The sequence below is a fragment of the Cygnus atratus genome, chromosome 14 (assembly GCF_013377495.2).
Source record: "Cygnus atratus isolate AKBS03 ecotype Queensland, Australia chromosome 14, CAtr_DNAZoo_HiC_assembly, whole genome shotgun sequence".
Taxonomy (NCBI): Eukaryota; Metazoa; Chordata; class Aves; order Anseriformes; family Anatidae; genus Cygnus; species Cygnus atratus.
In genome coordinates, this window is record NC_066375.1 from 586,614 (window position 1) to 604,199 (window position 17,586).

The window sequence follows — 17,586 nt, forward strand, 5'->3', positions numbered from 1 at the left end:
AGGTCACCGCGCCGGGTCGCGCGAGCGCCCGAGCCCCGCGGCGACATCTTTGGGGGTGCTCTTAAAGGCGCAGCGCCCAGCCGCGGGACGGACGGGGCGGGGCGGGGAGGCCGCCCCCACCCCCCGGCCCCGCCGCCTTGGTACGGCCCCGGCGCGTCACGGGGCGCGGCGCTGCCCCCGGCCCCTGCTCCCTCCTCCCGGCAGCATGGCGGTGAGTGGGGCCGGCGCGGGGCCGGCGCTGCCAGCGGGCTCGGCCCGGCCCGGCCCGGCCCGGCCGCGGCGCCCGGGGGCTGCGCGGGGCCGCTCCCGGGGCCCGGGCCCGGGCCGTGGCGGGGCCGCCCCGAGCCCCGCGGTCCGTGCGAGCCCTGCCGGGGGCGGGCTGCCCGCGGCGCTGCGGTAACGCTGCGGGCGCCCTGCCGCGGGGGGGGGCAGGCGGCGTTAGCGCCGGGTGCGGGTGGGTGCGGAGCGCCCCGCGGGGAGAGGGCGCCGGGGAAGGAGCGCCCGCCCCGCCCCGCCCCTCGGCAGCCGCTGGGGCCGAAGCAGCTCCGCGGTTCCGTGCTCGGCGGGGCAGCGCGGCCCTGGCCGCGGGGCTCGGGCGCCCCTGGGCTGCGCGGCGCTGGCGGGGTAACGGGCCCGCGGTGGGGCGCTGCGCGCGGGCCGGCACTGCCTGGGAAGCCCCCGCCTGGGAAGGAGTTTGCCAGCCGGTCCCGCGCGGGTCCGAGGCGTTCCGGAAGGCCGAAGGATGCGGATGGGCGCAGGCCGCTTGGGGTGTTGGTGGTGATACGGGGGGTGATGTGGGGGGTGCTGGTGCTGGTGGCGGCGATGGCATTGGTGATGTTGGTGATGCTCCGTTGTGAGGTGACGCCGCGGTGTTACGGAGGCCAGGGAGATGCTCACGAGCACGCTCTGGGGCCACGGCACCCGGCAGCGGAAGGGCTTTGGGAGCGGCCTGCAGCACGTTGCGTTTCTGCGCTCAGAAACCTGTTCACCCAGAGTCCTGTTCTTCTTTGTTTCACAGGAACGTAAGGGGACAGCAAAAGTCGATTTCCTGAAGAAAATCGAAAAAGAGATTCAGCAGAAGTGGGACGATGAACGAGTCTTTGAGGCGAATGCTCTGGACACGCAGAACCGAAAGAGGTATCGTTACGCTATTTACTGGTTTTATCGTTACTTATCTGAAGCTTTTTTTCCAGGGAACTTTTTTTCCATCGATATCCAGGGAGGGGAAAAGTGGCCTCTTTTGAAGTAATAGTGTTCTTCCATCATCTACAGGTTCTCACGCATTAAGTTAGCATTTCCATATCTGATGGCATGAAGCGGTGGTGAACACGTGCTGGCCACGTTCCAGTAGTCCTCTCATTCCTTGGTAGTTTCAGTGCCATCTGGGATTTTAAAAACAAGGTTCCTTTTTGAGATGTCTACTTTCTGATGTGTAGGAGCCTTTTTCAATATGGTAAAGGAGTAGGAGGACTTGACACCCCCCAGTCAGAAAGGATCTCTCCTTTATCTGCGGTGGGGTAACTCAGGAGGCGTGTACTCGCTCTGCTTCACTGAGAATAGAAAATTCTTCAACATACACCTCGGCTCCTGGTATAGGCTAACCTGTTCTGCTTTGTGTATAAACAGACAAAGGCCAGGTGTGTGATCATTACCATTACTCAGATGAGGTGCTGCAATCTGTTTTAGTATATGAACTGTATTGCAGTTGTGTGACTTGTTTGTTAGTCATAGAACTTCAGTTTGGACTGCTCTTGTTGCGAGCTGCAGCTTCAGCAGTGTTAGTCTCAGGACTGCGTAAGTAGTGAATGACACATCTGCCCCTAAGTGGGTCAGACAAGTTGAATCCTAAATCTGTGAGGCATACTAAAAGTGGTTGTGTGGGTACACTTGTTAGCATTGTAGAAATCTTTTTTGGCTTAAGAGAAACGCAGTTTGAAATTTAGGGTTGTAATTAATACTTAGTTTCTGACTGAAATGAATGTGGTAGGTCAGTTTTACAATATTGAGCAAACACGAAATTTCAGCGTTCACTATGATTACATATGACCACCCTATAAATCAAGAAAAGCTGCTTTGCTAACTTGATTTTGTTACACTCTAGTTAAAACATTGTGTATTTACTTCAGGGCTTTGTCATAAACTTCTGTTTTCATAAAATAGCTGATACTGCTTAAAGCTACCCTAGAAGAGAGAGAGAGATGCTGCCGCCATGTACAGTTCTGCAGTCGTTCCCTACGTAGTCACAGTGGGACTTCATCCTGTGCAGGAAAAAGCTTTGCTTGTGATGCTTTTTGTTAAGCTGAGCTCTTAAAGCTCCTTGGTATTGTGATAGAACTGCTGTGAGAGATTTGGTGCCATTCGTGCAATTTTCAGTCATAGGAAGTGATAGCAAAAACATCCGCATCATTATTAAATATCACAGTTATTCAGAGAAGATGAGCCAGGAGAGATGACTTATAATGTGGTTGATCTTTTCCAAAACTCAGGCTTAATAAATTCTTCGCTATAATTTCTGCTTAAGCTTAAGGGGATTCCCTAGGAAAGAAAACGTCCTGTACTTAAAGGGAATGGTGTTCCACCACAGATCTTCTTTGGATCTTTTAATAGCTAGTGATGTTTTTGTTTCATTTCAGTTACCTGACCTCAGTTCCAATCACTGCGTTTCGCTGCATTTCTGCTTCCTTGCTTAAAGCTTTCTCTGCTAATGTAACTTCATTGTGTTTCTAGAGGTGCTGTGCCTCAACCACGTCTTGTTTTTTGCTGTTTCCATTTCGTAATGCCCTTGATAGGATTACTTACATTCTTTTATTTTGTTAAAATAAAATTCCTTTTGTTGATGTTATCTTTGTGTGTGCATCTGTACTGAGTTATCTAGGCATTTTTCCATTCCTTGTTGGTGTTTGTCACTTCTAATTCATTTGAACGGCTGTGAATTTTATTGCATTTTTCTTACTTGTTAGTTGATTTTTTTTAATAGAGCATTCTGCTTTTAATCTGCGCTGGTTTCAGTTAACCTAATACTTTACTTTGATAATGGCCGTCTGGTCTTGTGGTAGAATATTCCTGAGCTGCTATCTGCTTACTATAGAAGGTGCTTCTTTTGTTGTTTAAATTTCTTCCCACTTGTTTGGTTTCATTATTGCTGTTAGCTTTCTGAAATTGCTCCCTCTAAAATACCAGGTACGTGTAGCACTGGTCTGGTCTCTTCACTCTTTCCCCAAGACAGATACTGTCTGCTCTAGTGCCTGAGCAGCTACCAAATTTTGATTTTGTGTGAGTTCCCTTGTGGCAGGTGCAGTACTGCTCAAGCAGAGAGGGGCAGCTTCTTGGTTACCTCGGTCACAGCTTGGTCATGACTGTAAGAGCTGTAAGAAATGGTGAATTACGTTTGTGACCAGCTGAGGAGCGAACGGAGCGGTGCCGCCACCAGGAAGAGTATCTGACTGGCGGAGGGAGCATGCGGTGGGATGGGGAAGGGCTGCTTAACTCCTGGCTTCTCTTCTATCTCAGAGTAACCCTGAGAATCTTGTTTAAGCCAGAAGCTGTGGAAATGCTGAGCATGCTTGAGAGCAGAATTCCTCTCAAATCAAGAGGATCGATGCTCCTTGCAGTATAGAGAGCCTTGCTTGTGAAACAGCTTTAGTGGCTTGGGTAAGGTCTGAGTGAAAAAGCAGTGACCTTGACAGCATGAGGTTGGTTATTTCTTACATGGGAAAGTCAAACTAAACCAAGATAATAACTGAAGTGTTATAACAGGTGGCAGCTTCTTAAGCTATAATATTTTGCAAGTAAATAAATGACTTAGCTTTTATTTATGCACACTGATATTATCAGCAGTAGTGTCCGAAGGGTAAAGGCGAGCCATGGAGTAGAGGCAGTTCTGCGAAGGTGGAGGCAGAAATTTCGAACGTCCTAGATATCTAGAAATTATTTTAGATGTTTTCAGAGGTCAGATTATGATAATATGTATACAAAATGCTGTGCAGTAATACTATTGTTGAATATTAAGTGATTATTTACAGTGTACCACTAGTAAAGCTGAACTCAGACAGTGGGAGATTAAATAAATTATTTCCGTAAGCCTTTGCAGTAGTTTGTTTAGAGAATCAGGATTAGAACTTCCTAACTTTGGAAGACACATCTTTTCAAAGTTTCTTTGTGATGTCGGTCTGATTTTTTTTTTTTTTTTAAACGTGATAAAACTTGTTAGCGTAGCAGTGGTTTACAATCAAAGACTCATGATCTTGCAAGAAAAAAAAGTATTTTAATGTGACTGTGAGCTGATAATATCAGAACATACCATGATGTTAACGGTATTATTTGTGCTTCTCCCGGTGCTCACTTTCAAAGTATGGTTCTATGTTTGTATGCTTCAATTCTTTGAATTTCTTTTCAGCAAAGGAAAGTACTTTGTTACTTTTCCTTACCCCTACATGAATGGACGACTTCACCTGGGACACACATTTTCTTTATCCAAATGTGAGGTAAAATTTTCCATTGCTAATACCTTTAAAGGCTCCTTTTAAAGGAGCTAATGGCACTTTTGTAGTTATGTGCTAATTTTATAGTTAAATGTCAAGCTAACAGAATGCCTTGCTAATTACTTCATAGGTTCAATAATGATGTATTCAAACTTCCCTTTTTTCGTATTTCTGGAAGCAATATTGGTGGCTGAAAAGAAAGACTACATTTCACTTTTTTTTTAATTTATTCTGGGAAACTAGAATACAGGTGTTTCCTCTTGTTCTTCCTTCACACTTGCAGATATTTTTAGGAGGTGCTGCTTCCTATTGTTTGTTTAGCTGCTAATTAGCACAAACTTCACAAAGAACCATATTGTCTTTTTTGTTTGTGACTACTGTGCTCTATTACCTGTGTGTTAACAGGTTTTAGATCCTAATGGATAGGATTCCACAAAATTCATTTCTTCTTTGCATTATTCACTAGTCAAAAACAGCCCCCTGAAAATTAGGAAGACTTTGTACTTAGGCAGCCAGTCAGTGGCAGAGCTGGTAACAAAATGTGTTTTTACCTTTTCCTACAATTAGCTTCTTAGATGCTGTTGGCTGCCTTTGTTTCTTTGTAGCTTCAGGTGGAAAAGGAATTATGTTTACGTTTTGGGAAGGGTGTTGATTTAGCCCTCTACCATTCTTGTTTCATGTGTTTCATTTTTCCACGTTTTATAGTTTGCAACTGGGTATCAGCGGCTAAAGGGAAAGAATTGTTTGTTCCCATTTGGTCTACACTGCACTGGGATGCCTATCAAGGTAAGAGTTACTGCGGGCTTTTTCTGACGCTTTCTATGCGTAAAGTTACTTGGAACATTGACTACTGTCTGTCTGGAACATTACGGTAATTTATTCAAAAAATTATTAAGACAGTGTGATTCGGAACCTGAATTTGTAGTAAAGATGTGTTTTGTGCTTGAACTGTGCAATATGACATTCTAGAAGATAAAATGCTTCAAAATTAAGTCCAAGTAGTTTTATTTCATTTGAAGGAAATCCTCACTGTAAGCATCATCCTGCCCTGGCAGGCTTTCTTTAAGTTGCAAGGTCTCCCAGAAGGTCATGCAATGTCCAGAAAAAGTTTAAGTGTTGTAGTAGAACACAGTGTTATCAGTAGAAACTGATCCTTGTCAGTTGCTTCAATCATAGCTATGGAAAAGTGCTGATAGTCTACCAATAACTCTATTTAGGCTTGTGCAGATAAGCTAAAAAGAGAAATGGAATTATATGGCTGCCCCCCTGAATTTCCTGATGAGGAGGAAGAGGAAGAAGAAAATTCTGTTAAAAAAGAAGAAGAGTTTATCATCAAAGACAAAGCAAAAGGGAAAAAGGTAAAGTTGATTAAACAAGGACTCAGGGTTGGTAGCTGTGCTCACAAAGCTTCAAAGTATGCATCATAGTTCGTTCTTCCTCCTACACGTACCTCAGAGAAGCCTGTGATAAAAATATATTGATTGTTTTTTCACGATAACTTGGTCCTTTTAAGGTTGACTTGAAAAAAATGCACTTCCTGCATGGTTCCAGAGATGCCATTTTAATACATGAAAACTTAATGATAAGCTGGTGCACTGTTTGATAGCCTCCTAAGAGAAATGAGATCATCCAGAGTAATATAATACTCTGAATGTTTTGCTGCACAGAGCATTCACAAACTATGAAATAACCCTGCTTTCTTAGCAGTAGGGCTTAGATGTGCTAATCTGAGTACTCTATTTTAAATACCCTAAGGAAAATCGTTCAAAATATTGTGACTTATCCGATTTTTAAGAGATATATGATTTTGGGAGTATCACAAGGCAAGGAAAGAATCAAGTCCAGGAAAACTTTAGAGGTGTTCTAATGTGTATTATTTATTACAAAGAGATTGTTGCAGTATAAGTATTAGATTGAGGATTCTGCCTGTTCTGCATCAACAGTAGGTAGGATCTTGATTGCTCTTGCAGATAGTTCCAGTTGGGTAGAGACGTAAGATAGTTGAAGGACAATAGCTGGAAAAAGAAGTATGAGCAAAGTACCAGCAGAAAAGGCTTTTATTACAAGGATTTAGTATAGGACTGCTCCACCTTTTCATGGTAAAAATACACATTTGTTTGACCAGCACATCAATTAACTGGTCATTTCTTGCCAGTTTCTCATGGCACACATTTTCTGCAGATGTATTGGGATAAATCTAAGCACATATCAATTGAAAAGGGGGGAAGGGTACTAAACTGTGTGTAGTTGAACATGAGCTAGGAAATGAAATACTGTAGATCAAACTGTAGTTGTCTTCACTGTGAAAGGCAACTAAAATATTCATATTAACTTCTATATCTGGAAATAGAAACCACAACATAAGTGGAGGGAAAAATGCACTGGAGCATATGAAGGTATTGTCAATGTGAGAACGTGCAGTTTTTTTCTAATCACAATTGTCCTGTTAGAGTAAGGCTGCTGCCAAGACTGGGTCTTCCAAATACCAGTGGGGAATTATGAAGTCTTTGGGTCTATCTGATGAAGAAGTAATTGGTTTTTCTGAAGCCGAGCATTGGCTGGATTACTTCCCTCCCCTTGCTGTCCAGGACCTGAAAAGCATGGGATTGAAGGTAACTGTATGGAATCTAAAATTCAATTATGCAAGCAGCCATACTTGACTTGTTACTACGTTTGTGGATATGCTTCTTTCGCCTTTAATGTATCAGCTCTGAAAGACCAAGCACATGCACGTTGCTCCCTTAGTAGGATATGTACTTGCAATATGTTTTTGGAGAAAAGTGTCTTTTTTAGTTTTAAAGTTAGGGTTTTACTGTAATTCAAATTTCCTTGAATTTCTTTATTTACTTACTAGAAACTCTTATACATTTCCAGGTGGATTGGAGGCGTTCTTTCATTACCACGGATGTTAACCCTTATTATGATTCCTTTGTGCGATGGCAATTCCTTACCTTAAGAGAAAGAAATAAGATTAAGTTTGGGAAACGGTAAGCCTGCCATGAGTTTGTGAGTTTGGATAAACTCAGCTTTACAAAACTTGGAGCCCTGTGAAATGTCTCTAGAACTTGCCTATGACTCAAATTAAGCTAAAATCCTTTTATTTCAAATGCCCTATAGACATTGTAACATAGTGTGTTTATTGTGCTAGCTGCGTTTGTGAAATAGTGTGCCTGTGTTTTAGTTTGACAACAGATGCCGACTCAAAGCAAAGTAAGGTCAATACTGAAAGCTCTGGCAAAAACTTGCTGGCGGCAGTGGAAACAGGCAAAATTTGAAAATACCGTTTAGGGAATCTCCCTTTGATAAGGAGCTTTTTTCCTTCTCTTCATCTACAGATTATTGTATTTACTACTAAATGAACATATACCTTTTTTTAGATACACAATTTATTCTCCAAAAGATGGACAGCCTTGCATGGATCATGACAGGCAAACAGGAGAGGTAATATTTTTAGTTGACATTTTTATGTGTTGCATATGGTTCTTAAATACTGAATGGAAAAAATGTATCTTGGTCAAATGTATTTTGTACATACTGAACTATCTGTTCTCAGTTGTCAGTACATGTGAAAATTGAATGAACTCCACTTTTGAGAATACTTATTCTGAACTGTGGATAGTATTTTCCACTGTAGCTATTTTCTGTGATTGTCTGGCAATTTGTGCCACCAACATCACTACAGCATATCATTATCTATTTATTGAAACAAAACAAATAAGCTTTTGTTATGTTGCTGAGATAGTTGCTGTCATGAGTAAATTTTCGGACAGAGGAATAAAATAGAACCCCTCTCTTCAGACTGCATTTTATTAAGCAGCCATTTGTATCAATAGAAATATGATTTTCTTTGAAGAAACAACTGGTGCTTTCAACAGCATTTGTGTTAGGTTACTGCAGAATAGAATTTATTTTCTTTACTGCTTAAGTCAACTTCATATATTGATTGGTGCATTGTTTATGTGAACTGTAGGGTGTCGGACCTCAAGAATATACTCTAATAAAAATGAAGGTGTTAGATCCTTACCCAGCAAAGTTAAGGTAGGTCTTGAATTCATAATGGCAAATAACTTCCATCTTATGGCCAGAAGTAACCATTAAATTAGTCTGTTTTACCTAATGCAGAATTTAATTTTGTAGTGTTATTTGTCATGCAAAGACTTGGTCTCTGTTTTGAGCTGCCGTATTCACTAGTCTGTGTGGAACACAAATTGGAAGTTCAAAAATGAAGTTAAATTAAAAGCCCCGCAAAGAAGCTTAATGAGCCACTTTCATCCCTTAGGAAATGTTACTTACAGTTCCTAGTAACTTAAGAGCATGTTTTGTATTACCCTGAATGTTTTTATTTTGGTGACTTATAAAATACTTTTTTCCCCCCCAGTGGCCTGAGAGGAAAAAATATCTTCTTGGTGGCTGCTACGCTCAGACCAGAGACCATGTTTGGACAGACTAACTGCTGGGTTCGCCCAGATATGAAGTACATCGGCTTTGAAACTGTGAATGGGGATATTTTTATCTGTACGCAAAGAGCTGCCAGGAACATGTCCTACCAGGGCTTTACAAAAGATAATGGAGTCGTACCTGTTGTCAAGGAACTGATGGGAGAAGTAAGCATCTTGCAGCTTGTGGGCCAGGTTTATCTACTCCTGTGAAGCTTATACTTTAAAAGGTGGTTGTAGAATTCTGCTTATAAAGAAAATAGAGGAACTACAAAAAAATCTGAGTGTTAAGTAACTTGAAAAAAAAAAATTAAAAAATGCAAAAGAGCTTCTTTGGCAGCTAGTACTACATTTGGGAGATTAACCAGATATACTATCTCATTGACAAATGCATTACTGTTGCCTTAGCATTACTGATAAATGAATGATTTAAGTAGCGTTTTTGTGCGTGCTGGAAAGAGTGATGACTCTTCTGTGCTAGGAATGGAAAAAGAAGAAAAGTAATAGCTATAAAGTAACAGCTGTAAGGTATTATGTGAAAAAGACTGGTCTTGAAGCTTCCATTTTTGTGAATACAGCTATGTTAGTTTTGTAGTTGAATGTTAGTTTTTGATATTTACGGAGAACAGAAATTAAAGGGTAGTAAAACCGTGGTTACTGGCATTTGTTCATCCTAATTCAGAGTACCTTCATGCTGTTTATATCATTTGATCTTTGTTCACTAAACTTTTTTTCCATCCTTCTTGATCCTGCTTTGCATGAAGTAGAAAGTACACGTTTTGATTCTTCATTAGTGTTAGTAGAGATGATACGAATCCAAGCAAATTAGAGAGGGAGAAGACAACTGCAGCACCTAGACTACCTCTTGTCAGTGCATAAATCTTGACAATATGCTTTTACTGCCTTTAGTTTAATCTAGCTTTTGAAAGTGGTTAGTTAATTCTTATAAAACACAATATAGAATAGATTCAGTTGGAAGGGACCTACAGAGGTCAGTGAGTCCAACTGTCAGACTACTTTGGCGCTGACCCAAAGTTAAAGCATATCATTAAAAGCACTATCCAAATACCTCTTGGCTGACACCTCTTGCCTGTCCATGTCCACCTCTCTAGGAAGCCTGTTGCAGTGTCTAACCTCTCGGTAGTGTCTTGATGTTGATGTGAGCAAAATATTTGGATGCAAACTGTGTTCCTGCTTATCTTTTTCCAGCTCTAGACTTTCTATTTCAGTAATTTTGCTTAGCTCTGAATTATTTTGTCTATATTATCTGCTATTTGATTTTTTGACTAGTAAATAGTCCATGTATTATCTCAGATGGTACGCAGATGCTTTTCTTAGGTACTTCCTCCTTGTCTAACAATACACGTATTTAATTTGTTTATAATATGTGAGGAATGCACATGTTTGCATATGAATGCATATGCAATGCACATGAATGCATATGTTGCACATATGCAAGTTTAAAATAGTATCAGCAAGAAGAGCTTACTCGGCTAGACTGAAAAAGTGCTGTTTATAGTAATTATATTCTTTTGCCCCACGTAGGAGATTCTTGGCGCTGCACTTTCTGCACCTCTCACCACCTACAAAGTTATATATGCTCTTCCCATGCTCACGATCAAGGAAGATAAAGGTAACGTTGCAACAGCTTCTTGCCTATGCCTGTTTGATGCACACTGTACATTCAGTGTGTTGACTAATCTTTTTATCTGTTTTATCTTTTTCTTTGTCAAGGAACCGGAGTGGTAACAAGTGTCCCTTCTGATTCTCCAGATGATATTGCAGCCCTGAGAGATTTAAAAAAAAAACAGGTCAGTCTCTTACCTGCATCACTTGTCTTTCTATTTCCTTTCCAGGGTGTGGAGTGACAAAAGTGGTTATCCAGTGGGTAAAATGAAAGTCCCTTTGGTTGTAGTTCTGCCATCTCTGACTTCAAATCAAAGTAGTTAAACAGTAAAATAAAACCAGCTGAGGTCAGCAAAGTTTTTATTCTCAGTCTTCAAGGAGGGTTTTTGAATGAGAATGATGTCACTTCTGTACCTTAACATGCAGAGAAGAGTGTCAGTGAAATGGAAATAAATTCCTGTTGTGAAAATAACTTCCAGAGATGAGAACTCTGTATGAATTCAAAATTTCAAATGAATTTCAGCTACGTAGAGTAGCTGTTGCTATTACAGTTTCAGAAAGGCATCAGTGTCTAAACAGCTGTCCACTGGCTGTTGAAGTTTCATTCTACTCGGCTCTAGTGTGGCTTTTTCCATCTTAGAAATGTATTCGTTCTGATAGAAAATCACGTGAAAATGAGACAGGGATTAAAGTCATGTGCGAGAAATGGTGAGCATGCAGAGAAGCATTTTTGTTTGCTTTATAGTAAAATACTATGTCCATGAAAGGCACTAAAAACGTTAGAAGATAGAAGAGTTTACTTCTATTCATGTTGTGTTTTTTCTGAATTTAAAAGGCTTTGAGAGTGAAGTATGGCATTAAAGATGAAATGGTCCTGCCGTTTGAACCGGTGAGTACACCCAACTGTGTGCATCAGCAGTACACATGGCTTTGCATTCACTGATGACAAATGTGCCAGAACTGCATGCCTCTCTCAGAATTTCTGTCTGATTTCTCCTGAACTTCTACTTTTCAGATGAAAGAGATATGAAAACATTAAACTTTCAGTTTTGTTATAGTTGTAATATTTGGTCTGTTAGGGTTTGCAGTCAAGATTTATTATTCTGTGCTATACCAGAGTTAAATAAAAGTACCAATTTTTGTGAAAATTACTGTTTTGGAGAAAGTGCATCTTTACATCGATAACCTATTGGTTGGTTAAAACTTAAAATAATTATCTTGCCTTCAAGCAAGGCTGCATCTGTTCTGTGCAAAGGGCTGAAGTCCCTTCCTATTAATACAGACTCATGGCTGAATCAGTTTTCATTAGAAAACAGGTGATGGGTAAAGCCATCCCAACATTCTGTATTACCCTTGCTTCCACAGGCTAGCTTCAGTGCTGGTATAACTTGGCGCTGGCATGATGTGAGGAGATAAAACTGGGTTATTTTTTGTGGGAGAGCAGATCAGAAGTCCCAGCAGGGACTACCAAGAATTCTTGAGCTGATCAGTGGAATTGCACTGATACTTTGTAAATGCCTACGTAACTTGATTATTAATAGAGGCTGCAAATCTACACACACAGTAGTACAACGTGCTACTATATCATGCAGCACAAACACTTTATAAGTAATAACTGCCTCTTATTTCCCTTCCTGATCTCTGGTTCAAACTCATGTTAGCCTAGGGCCTGCAAATCAAGCAAAATATTGTCTCTTGTTCAGTGCATCACTTCTTGTGAAGTATATCAAATCTACAAGACAAATCCTTGTGTAGATATTACATTGAGATAACTTGAAGTCAATATGTGACGCTGTTTTGTTAATTCTCAGGTGCCCATCATTGAAATCCCAGGATATGGCAACCTTTGTGCTCCATCAGTCTGTGATGAGCTCAAAATCCAGAGCCAGAACGACAGAGAGAAACTTGCTGAGGCCAAGGAGAGAGTATACCTGAAAGGATTTTATGAAGGAGTAAGTAATAAAAGATTTGGCTTAGTTTGATTGGGAGAAAGGGGCAAGGTAAATAAAATAAAAAAACCAGCAGGAAAGAGGGAGTTTTTTTTTTTTTTTTCAAGAGTCCATTTTTCATTAAGAATTCTTCTGCAGTTGCATTCTACAATTGGAGGAGTTGTGTAGAAACGAAGAAAGAGAATAGAGAAATGCGTGAATACAAACTGAGGCTCATAATTTGGTTTCTTAGCAAGTGGTCGCATTAAAGAATTCATCCATTTTGTTAAAGTATTGATTTGGAAACCGATAGGAAAAGATGGCAATATATATATATTTTTTTGTCTCTACTCGTGTAGTGGGTTACTCTGATGTAATCCTCAGCCGTTTTCTTCTAAGCTGGAAAGAATTTGCTGTTCTTACTAGCTATGTGGGGTTGCCTATACACATGCCAACCTGTATACAACTTTGTTTTAGGTAAAGAAGATTGTCTATTAAATAAAACCAACCAACCAAACAAAAAATAAACCAACAAACAACCTGAAAGCTTGATTCCTATTTGTGCACGTCAAAAATCCAGTAATCACTATTTCTTTCTTAGATCCAAAGACCTACTGCACCTATTTCTGTTTAATTTAAAAACAATTAACTCTCTTGACTCATCTTTTACAGGTAATGTTGGTAGATGGATACAAAGGACAAAAAGTTCAAGATGTCAAGAAACTTATTCAGAAGATGATGGTGGATAATGTATGTCTTAGAAGGCACACAACTTCTTCTAAATCATCCATTTTGTCTTTTTTCACAATAACAGTGTCTCTGAAGAAACCTCTCTTTTGTTCTGCAGTCCTCTTAATGGTTCTTAGGGTAGCTACAGAGTATATGCTACTGCTCAAATTGCTTGTGTTCTTTGGTTAAGTGGGATGAATAGCTTAAGTAGAGACATCTTATTCCCTGCTTCATCCCATCACCTTGTCTAGGAAATATTTTGGTCTGATTTTCATCTTTGATAAAGCTGTGAAGATACTGAAAGTATAGGATCTGAACTTATAGGCTTTTTCAAGTAAAAGTAAAGGATATTCATTACATGCAGACACCCCATTTCTGGGTGGGGCTCATCAAGCAGATGAGAAAGAGTAAATGAACAACGATCGTCATTACTCTGATAAGATTTTCCCAGTGAGGACTGGAAGTGAGAGAGGCACCTGTTTGTCAATATTTGCTTGTCATTGCAGCATTGTTATGTTCAGCTTATAACATAACACTTTATACTGTTTCATCCTGCATCAGAATATATAGTCTGTGAAGGAAGAATTAAAGCTCACCATTCTATTTTTCTTTGCCTTCCCAACATTTTTTTTTAAATAGTAGCTGTGATATTTGTTATATGTTTTAGATTCTGCTGTAAATAACTTTTTCCCAAAAATAGTTTAAATTGCTAGGAGCATAACTAACGAGTAATGTTGTTTTGCTTCTGTTCTCCTTTTCATAATGAATGGAGACATTCTTCACAGAATTATGTGAACTGACGCATCTAGGAGGTACATAGTCAAATATTATCCTTATTTTACTGAAGCAAATACTGAGGCAGAGAGCCAGTGCGGTTATGAAGGCCATGCAATAAATGCTGTAAAACAAATTAGAATAAAGATGATGGGTTTTAGATGCGAGGATTTTCAAGGCTCTGCTAAGTTAGCGTTATTACCCTTTATCTTAGCTTTATCGCCCTTTTAGGTGTATAATGATCTCTTCCCATAGGATGAAGCCATGATTTATATGGAACCTGAGAAACAAGTTATATCAAGGTCTACTGATGAATGTGTTGTGGCCCTTTGTGACCAGTGGTAAGTGGAGTAAAGCTGTAGTTAAAGCATTACTGTCAAGTTATATCCAACTTGTTGATTGCTTTGTTACAATAAACTTTTCATGGCTGTAGGTATTTAGATTATGGTGAAGTGGACTGGAAGCAACAGGCATCAGAGTGCTTGAAACATCTAGAGACGTAAGTTATAAAAGCAGATGTAAAGAGGAGAAATTGTTTGCTGGTGGTAGTGTTCTAAGAAGACTGAGAGGAGTGATTAGTAATAGTTTATTTCTTACAGATTTTGTGAAGAGACTAGGAGAAATTTTGAAGCTACTTTAGCATGGCTACAAGAGCATGCATGCTCAAGGACGTATGGGTTAGGTAAGCAAAAAACGTATTTGCTCATTGCTTTATGAGCATTGTACTCATTACTTCATTTGGAAGGCTGAAGTGTACCTCGGATCCAAAATGGTATAGTTAAATCTGTTCTGCACTTATCCAATTTAAATCTTGACACAGCATCCCAGAGAAGGCACCCTTTATCTTGTAAACTTGTGGGGCTAGGGGTAATCGCTCTGGCTTTTTTTTTTCTTTTGACTGGGCAGTTGATTTGGAAGGGGTCTTAGCAGAAGGGACTAATTCCATTTCTTGGGTGTTCTCCTCAAATGATGACTAGCCTTTGGCATGTGTAGCCTGCAAGGTGTGAAAGCAGGTGCAGCTCGACGTGGGACAGCTATTATAACTGCATTATAATCTGCAACAAATAATCATGAATTAAAATTTGTTTGTCAGTTGAGTTAAGATGCTGGCTACAAAAATGGCAAGTATTTTCTCTGGAATAAAATTTTCAAATGCACAGTTTTTTAAGGATTTTTAAATGTGTAAGCATGAGTACTTGCAGAAGGAGAGAGATTCCACTAAAAGTCATGAACTGCTTATGTATGCTTGGATGTCTTGCTTGTTAGACCTGCAAGTAGGGATGATACTGGCTGTGTCTGATACCTGGCTTCCATCTCTTCCAGGTACCCGTTTGCCTTGGGATGAGCAGTGGCTGATAGAGTCTCTCTCTGACTCAACTATCTACATGGCCTATTACACAGTTGCTCATCTGTTACAAGGAGGGAACCTGAGGGGCCAGGGAGAATCTCCTGTAGGCATTAGGTAAGGAGAGTGAATCACTAAATTTGCTTGTTTAATTTTGTGTCCTCTTCTGAATTGTTCTTGACAAAGACTTGCCAAGCAGGCTGATTTGCTTTTGTGTTTAAAAAGCATTATTGTCAAAACTTAGCTTACTTGTTAGATAAGTTGTAGCAATTCTGTAGAGAAATACAAAGGAAAAAGGGAAGTAGTACTGTGGCCAGAGAGAGGGAAGGAATGTCCTTGAGAGCAGAACCTCTCCTGTGTTCGAACCTCTCTAATTACAGAGGGATTACCTACACCCTAGTAGTGTCTGGGAACAAACTTTGAAGTGACCATCCTTAGCACTGAATTACGGATTTGATGTATGTAATTAAGTACCTAAAATTACATTGTGCTATTACATGAGTAGGTAACATCTTTCTTTTTAGTATTAGCAAATACGTTTTTTTTTTTTTTTTTTTTAACTAAGACTAACTCTGTGGTGTACAGTAAATAAGGGATTCATGGCACATCATGTCATTCATCATTCAGATATAACAATCTTTAGCACCAAACATAGAAACAAAGTCACAGCACACAATAGTAATTTAAAGCATAGAGCAGTAACCACCAGAGCTAAAGCAGAAAACTGGTGGATATAAGACTATTCTGAACTGGTGGTATTGTCTGTCATTTGAACTGTGTTTAATATTTACAAAAGTAGTTTGGATTCAGAAGTTTTTTTCCTCTCTGCATAATACAGGGCCAAAGCACCTTAGTAGATGTTAGAAGGTGTTAAATGTAGATTTGACATTATTTAATTTGAAATGTTTTCAGGTAGTATATGGTAGACTCCAGTGAAACTCCAAGAAGCTAGGAGTAAAAAACTATGTAGAACAATTTTTTTAAACTTGTGGATCCTACTTCCGGTAATTGCTAAAACGTGTCTTATTTGATAGTAATTTTGAATGAATTTGGTATCCCAGCTCTGTGTTGGTAATGAGGGGTGAAGGGTGCACAGGAAACGGGATACATTTTTCCATGTAGGAAGGTGATCTTGAATTGTACAGAAATTTTCTTGTACTCCTGTTATTCTACTTTCATGGAAACCAGAAGGAGTGACAATATGACCCAGTGCAAGGAATGCAGAGAAACTTACATACTAATAGGTTTTCATTACAGAATTAAGGTCACAAGTGGTGCCTAGAGGGGAGGGCATTTGTAAAATAAACAGGTTTTCAGGACATTCAACATTATACTTTAATTATTAATTGCTTTTTCTTTACAGAAGTCCTTATGGTTATTAGGAAATATCAAAGGACATTTTAAGCAGGGCATGGCCTGAGCTGGTACTTCTGAGTTCTGATTTTGTATTTGATGTTTGACTCCTTCAATTTTGAACAAAATGCCTATATTCTTTTTGTTCGTGTTTGCTTTTCAAATGGGGAGTAGGTTGTGAGAATGAATCAACAGATTTAAGAAGTTTTATTCAAAATGCTGTGGCTTGTAAGAGGAGTTTTTAATCTCAGATTGAGATGTCAGTAATTCTGTGCAGGGCACATCAAATGAGCAAAGAAGTTTGGGATTACATCTTCTTCAAGGCAGCTCCATTTCCTAAAACAGATATTCCGAAAGAGAAGTTGGACAAGCTAAAGGAGGAGTTTGAATTTTGGTATCCTGTGGATCTCAGAGTCTCTGGCAAAGATCTCATTCCAAATCATCTCTCATACTACCTCTATAATCATGTGGCTATGTGGTCAGATCAAAGGTAAGTTCGGAACTAATGCAAAACAAAGGTGTACAGGAGATAAAGCTGGAGAGTTTTTAGTTTTGATGGTTTTGCTAATTTTTTTGACTACCTAACATTCAGGATTAGCTTAAAAACTTATTCTTTATATCAGTGTTTTTACCATTGTCTATACTAGAAGTTATTGAAATTGAAGGCTTTTTACCCTTGTTTTTCCTTTTTATTTCCCTAGAATTCTTTAAAGATTTTAAGATACAAGGTTTTTTATGTACGGATTCTAAAATACTGGCTAAAGCAAAACTGAAATTTAACTGCATAATATGACTTTTAGCTTGTTGAAACCCTGTTCTAAACACTGGAATTCTTTCATGGAGCAATCGATTTGGCAGTTTAAATCATAGCTCTAGAACAAGCCTAAGGATTTGCATGTTCTAACTAAACAGTA

The 17,586-nt window shown here is 39.7% G+C and overlaps 1 protein-coding gene across 4 annotated transcripts in view; it reads left to right on the forward strand.

The window, feature by feature from the left end:
* The first annotated feature begins 98 nt into the window (after positions 1-98).
* LARS1 (leucyl-tRNA synthetase 1) overlaps positions 99-17,586 on the forward strand; it is a 30,156-nt gene continuing 12,668 nt past the window's right edge. Inside the window, exons 1-20 of one of the 4 annotated variants that reach the window (XM_035560525.2) lie at positions 99-211; positions 1,019-1,137; positions 4,397-4,484; positions 5,187-5,267; positions 5,699-5,839; positions 6,932-7,093; positions 7,356-7,468; positions 7,859-7,922; positions 8,452-8,519; positions 8,860-9,085; positions 10,463-10,550; positions 10,652-10,728; positions 11,379-11,432; positions 12,355-12,495; positions 13,144-13,221; positions 14,230-14,315; positions 14,408-14,473; positions 14,574-14,656; positions 15,298-15,436; positions 16,950-17,162. In XM_035560525.2, coding sequence (XP_035416418.1) covers positions 206-211; positions 1,019-1,137; positions 4,397-4,484; positions 5,187-5,267; positions 5,699-5,839; positions 6,932-7,093; positions 7,356-7,468; positions 7,859-7,922; positions 8,452-8,519; positions 8,860-9,085; positions 10,463-10,550; positions 10,652-10,728; positions 11,379-11,432; positions 12,355-12,495; positions 13,144-13,221; positions 14,230-14,315; positions 14,408-14,473; positions 14,574-14,656; positions 15,298-15,436; positions 16,950-17,162 — 2,093 coding nt within the window. In that variant the 5' untranslated portion in view covers positions 99-205. Of the gene's footprint in view, positions 212-327; positions 397-503; positions 771-1,018; positions 1,138-4,396; positions 4,485-5,186; positions 5,268-5,698; positions 5,840-6,931; positions 7,094-7,355; positions 7,469-7,858; positions 7,923-8,451; positions 8,520-8,859; positions 9,086-10,462; positions 10,551-10,651; positions 10,729-11,378; positions 11,433-12,354; positions 12,496-13,143; positions 13,222-14,229; positions 14,316-14,407; positions 14,474-14,573; positions 14,657-15,297; positions 15,437-16,949; positions 17,163-17,586 lie in introns of those variants that run through there. The other 3 variants (XM_035560527.2, XM_035560526.2, XM_050713705.1) reach the window with 3 other exon arrangements.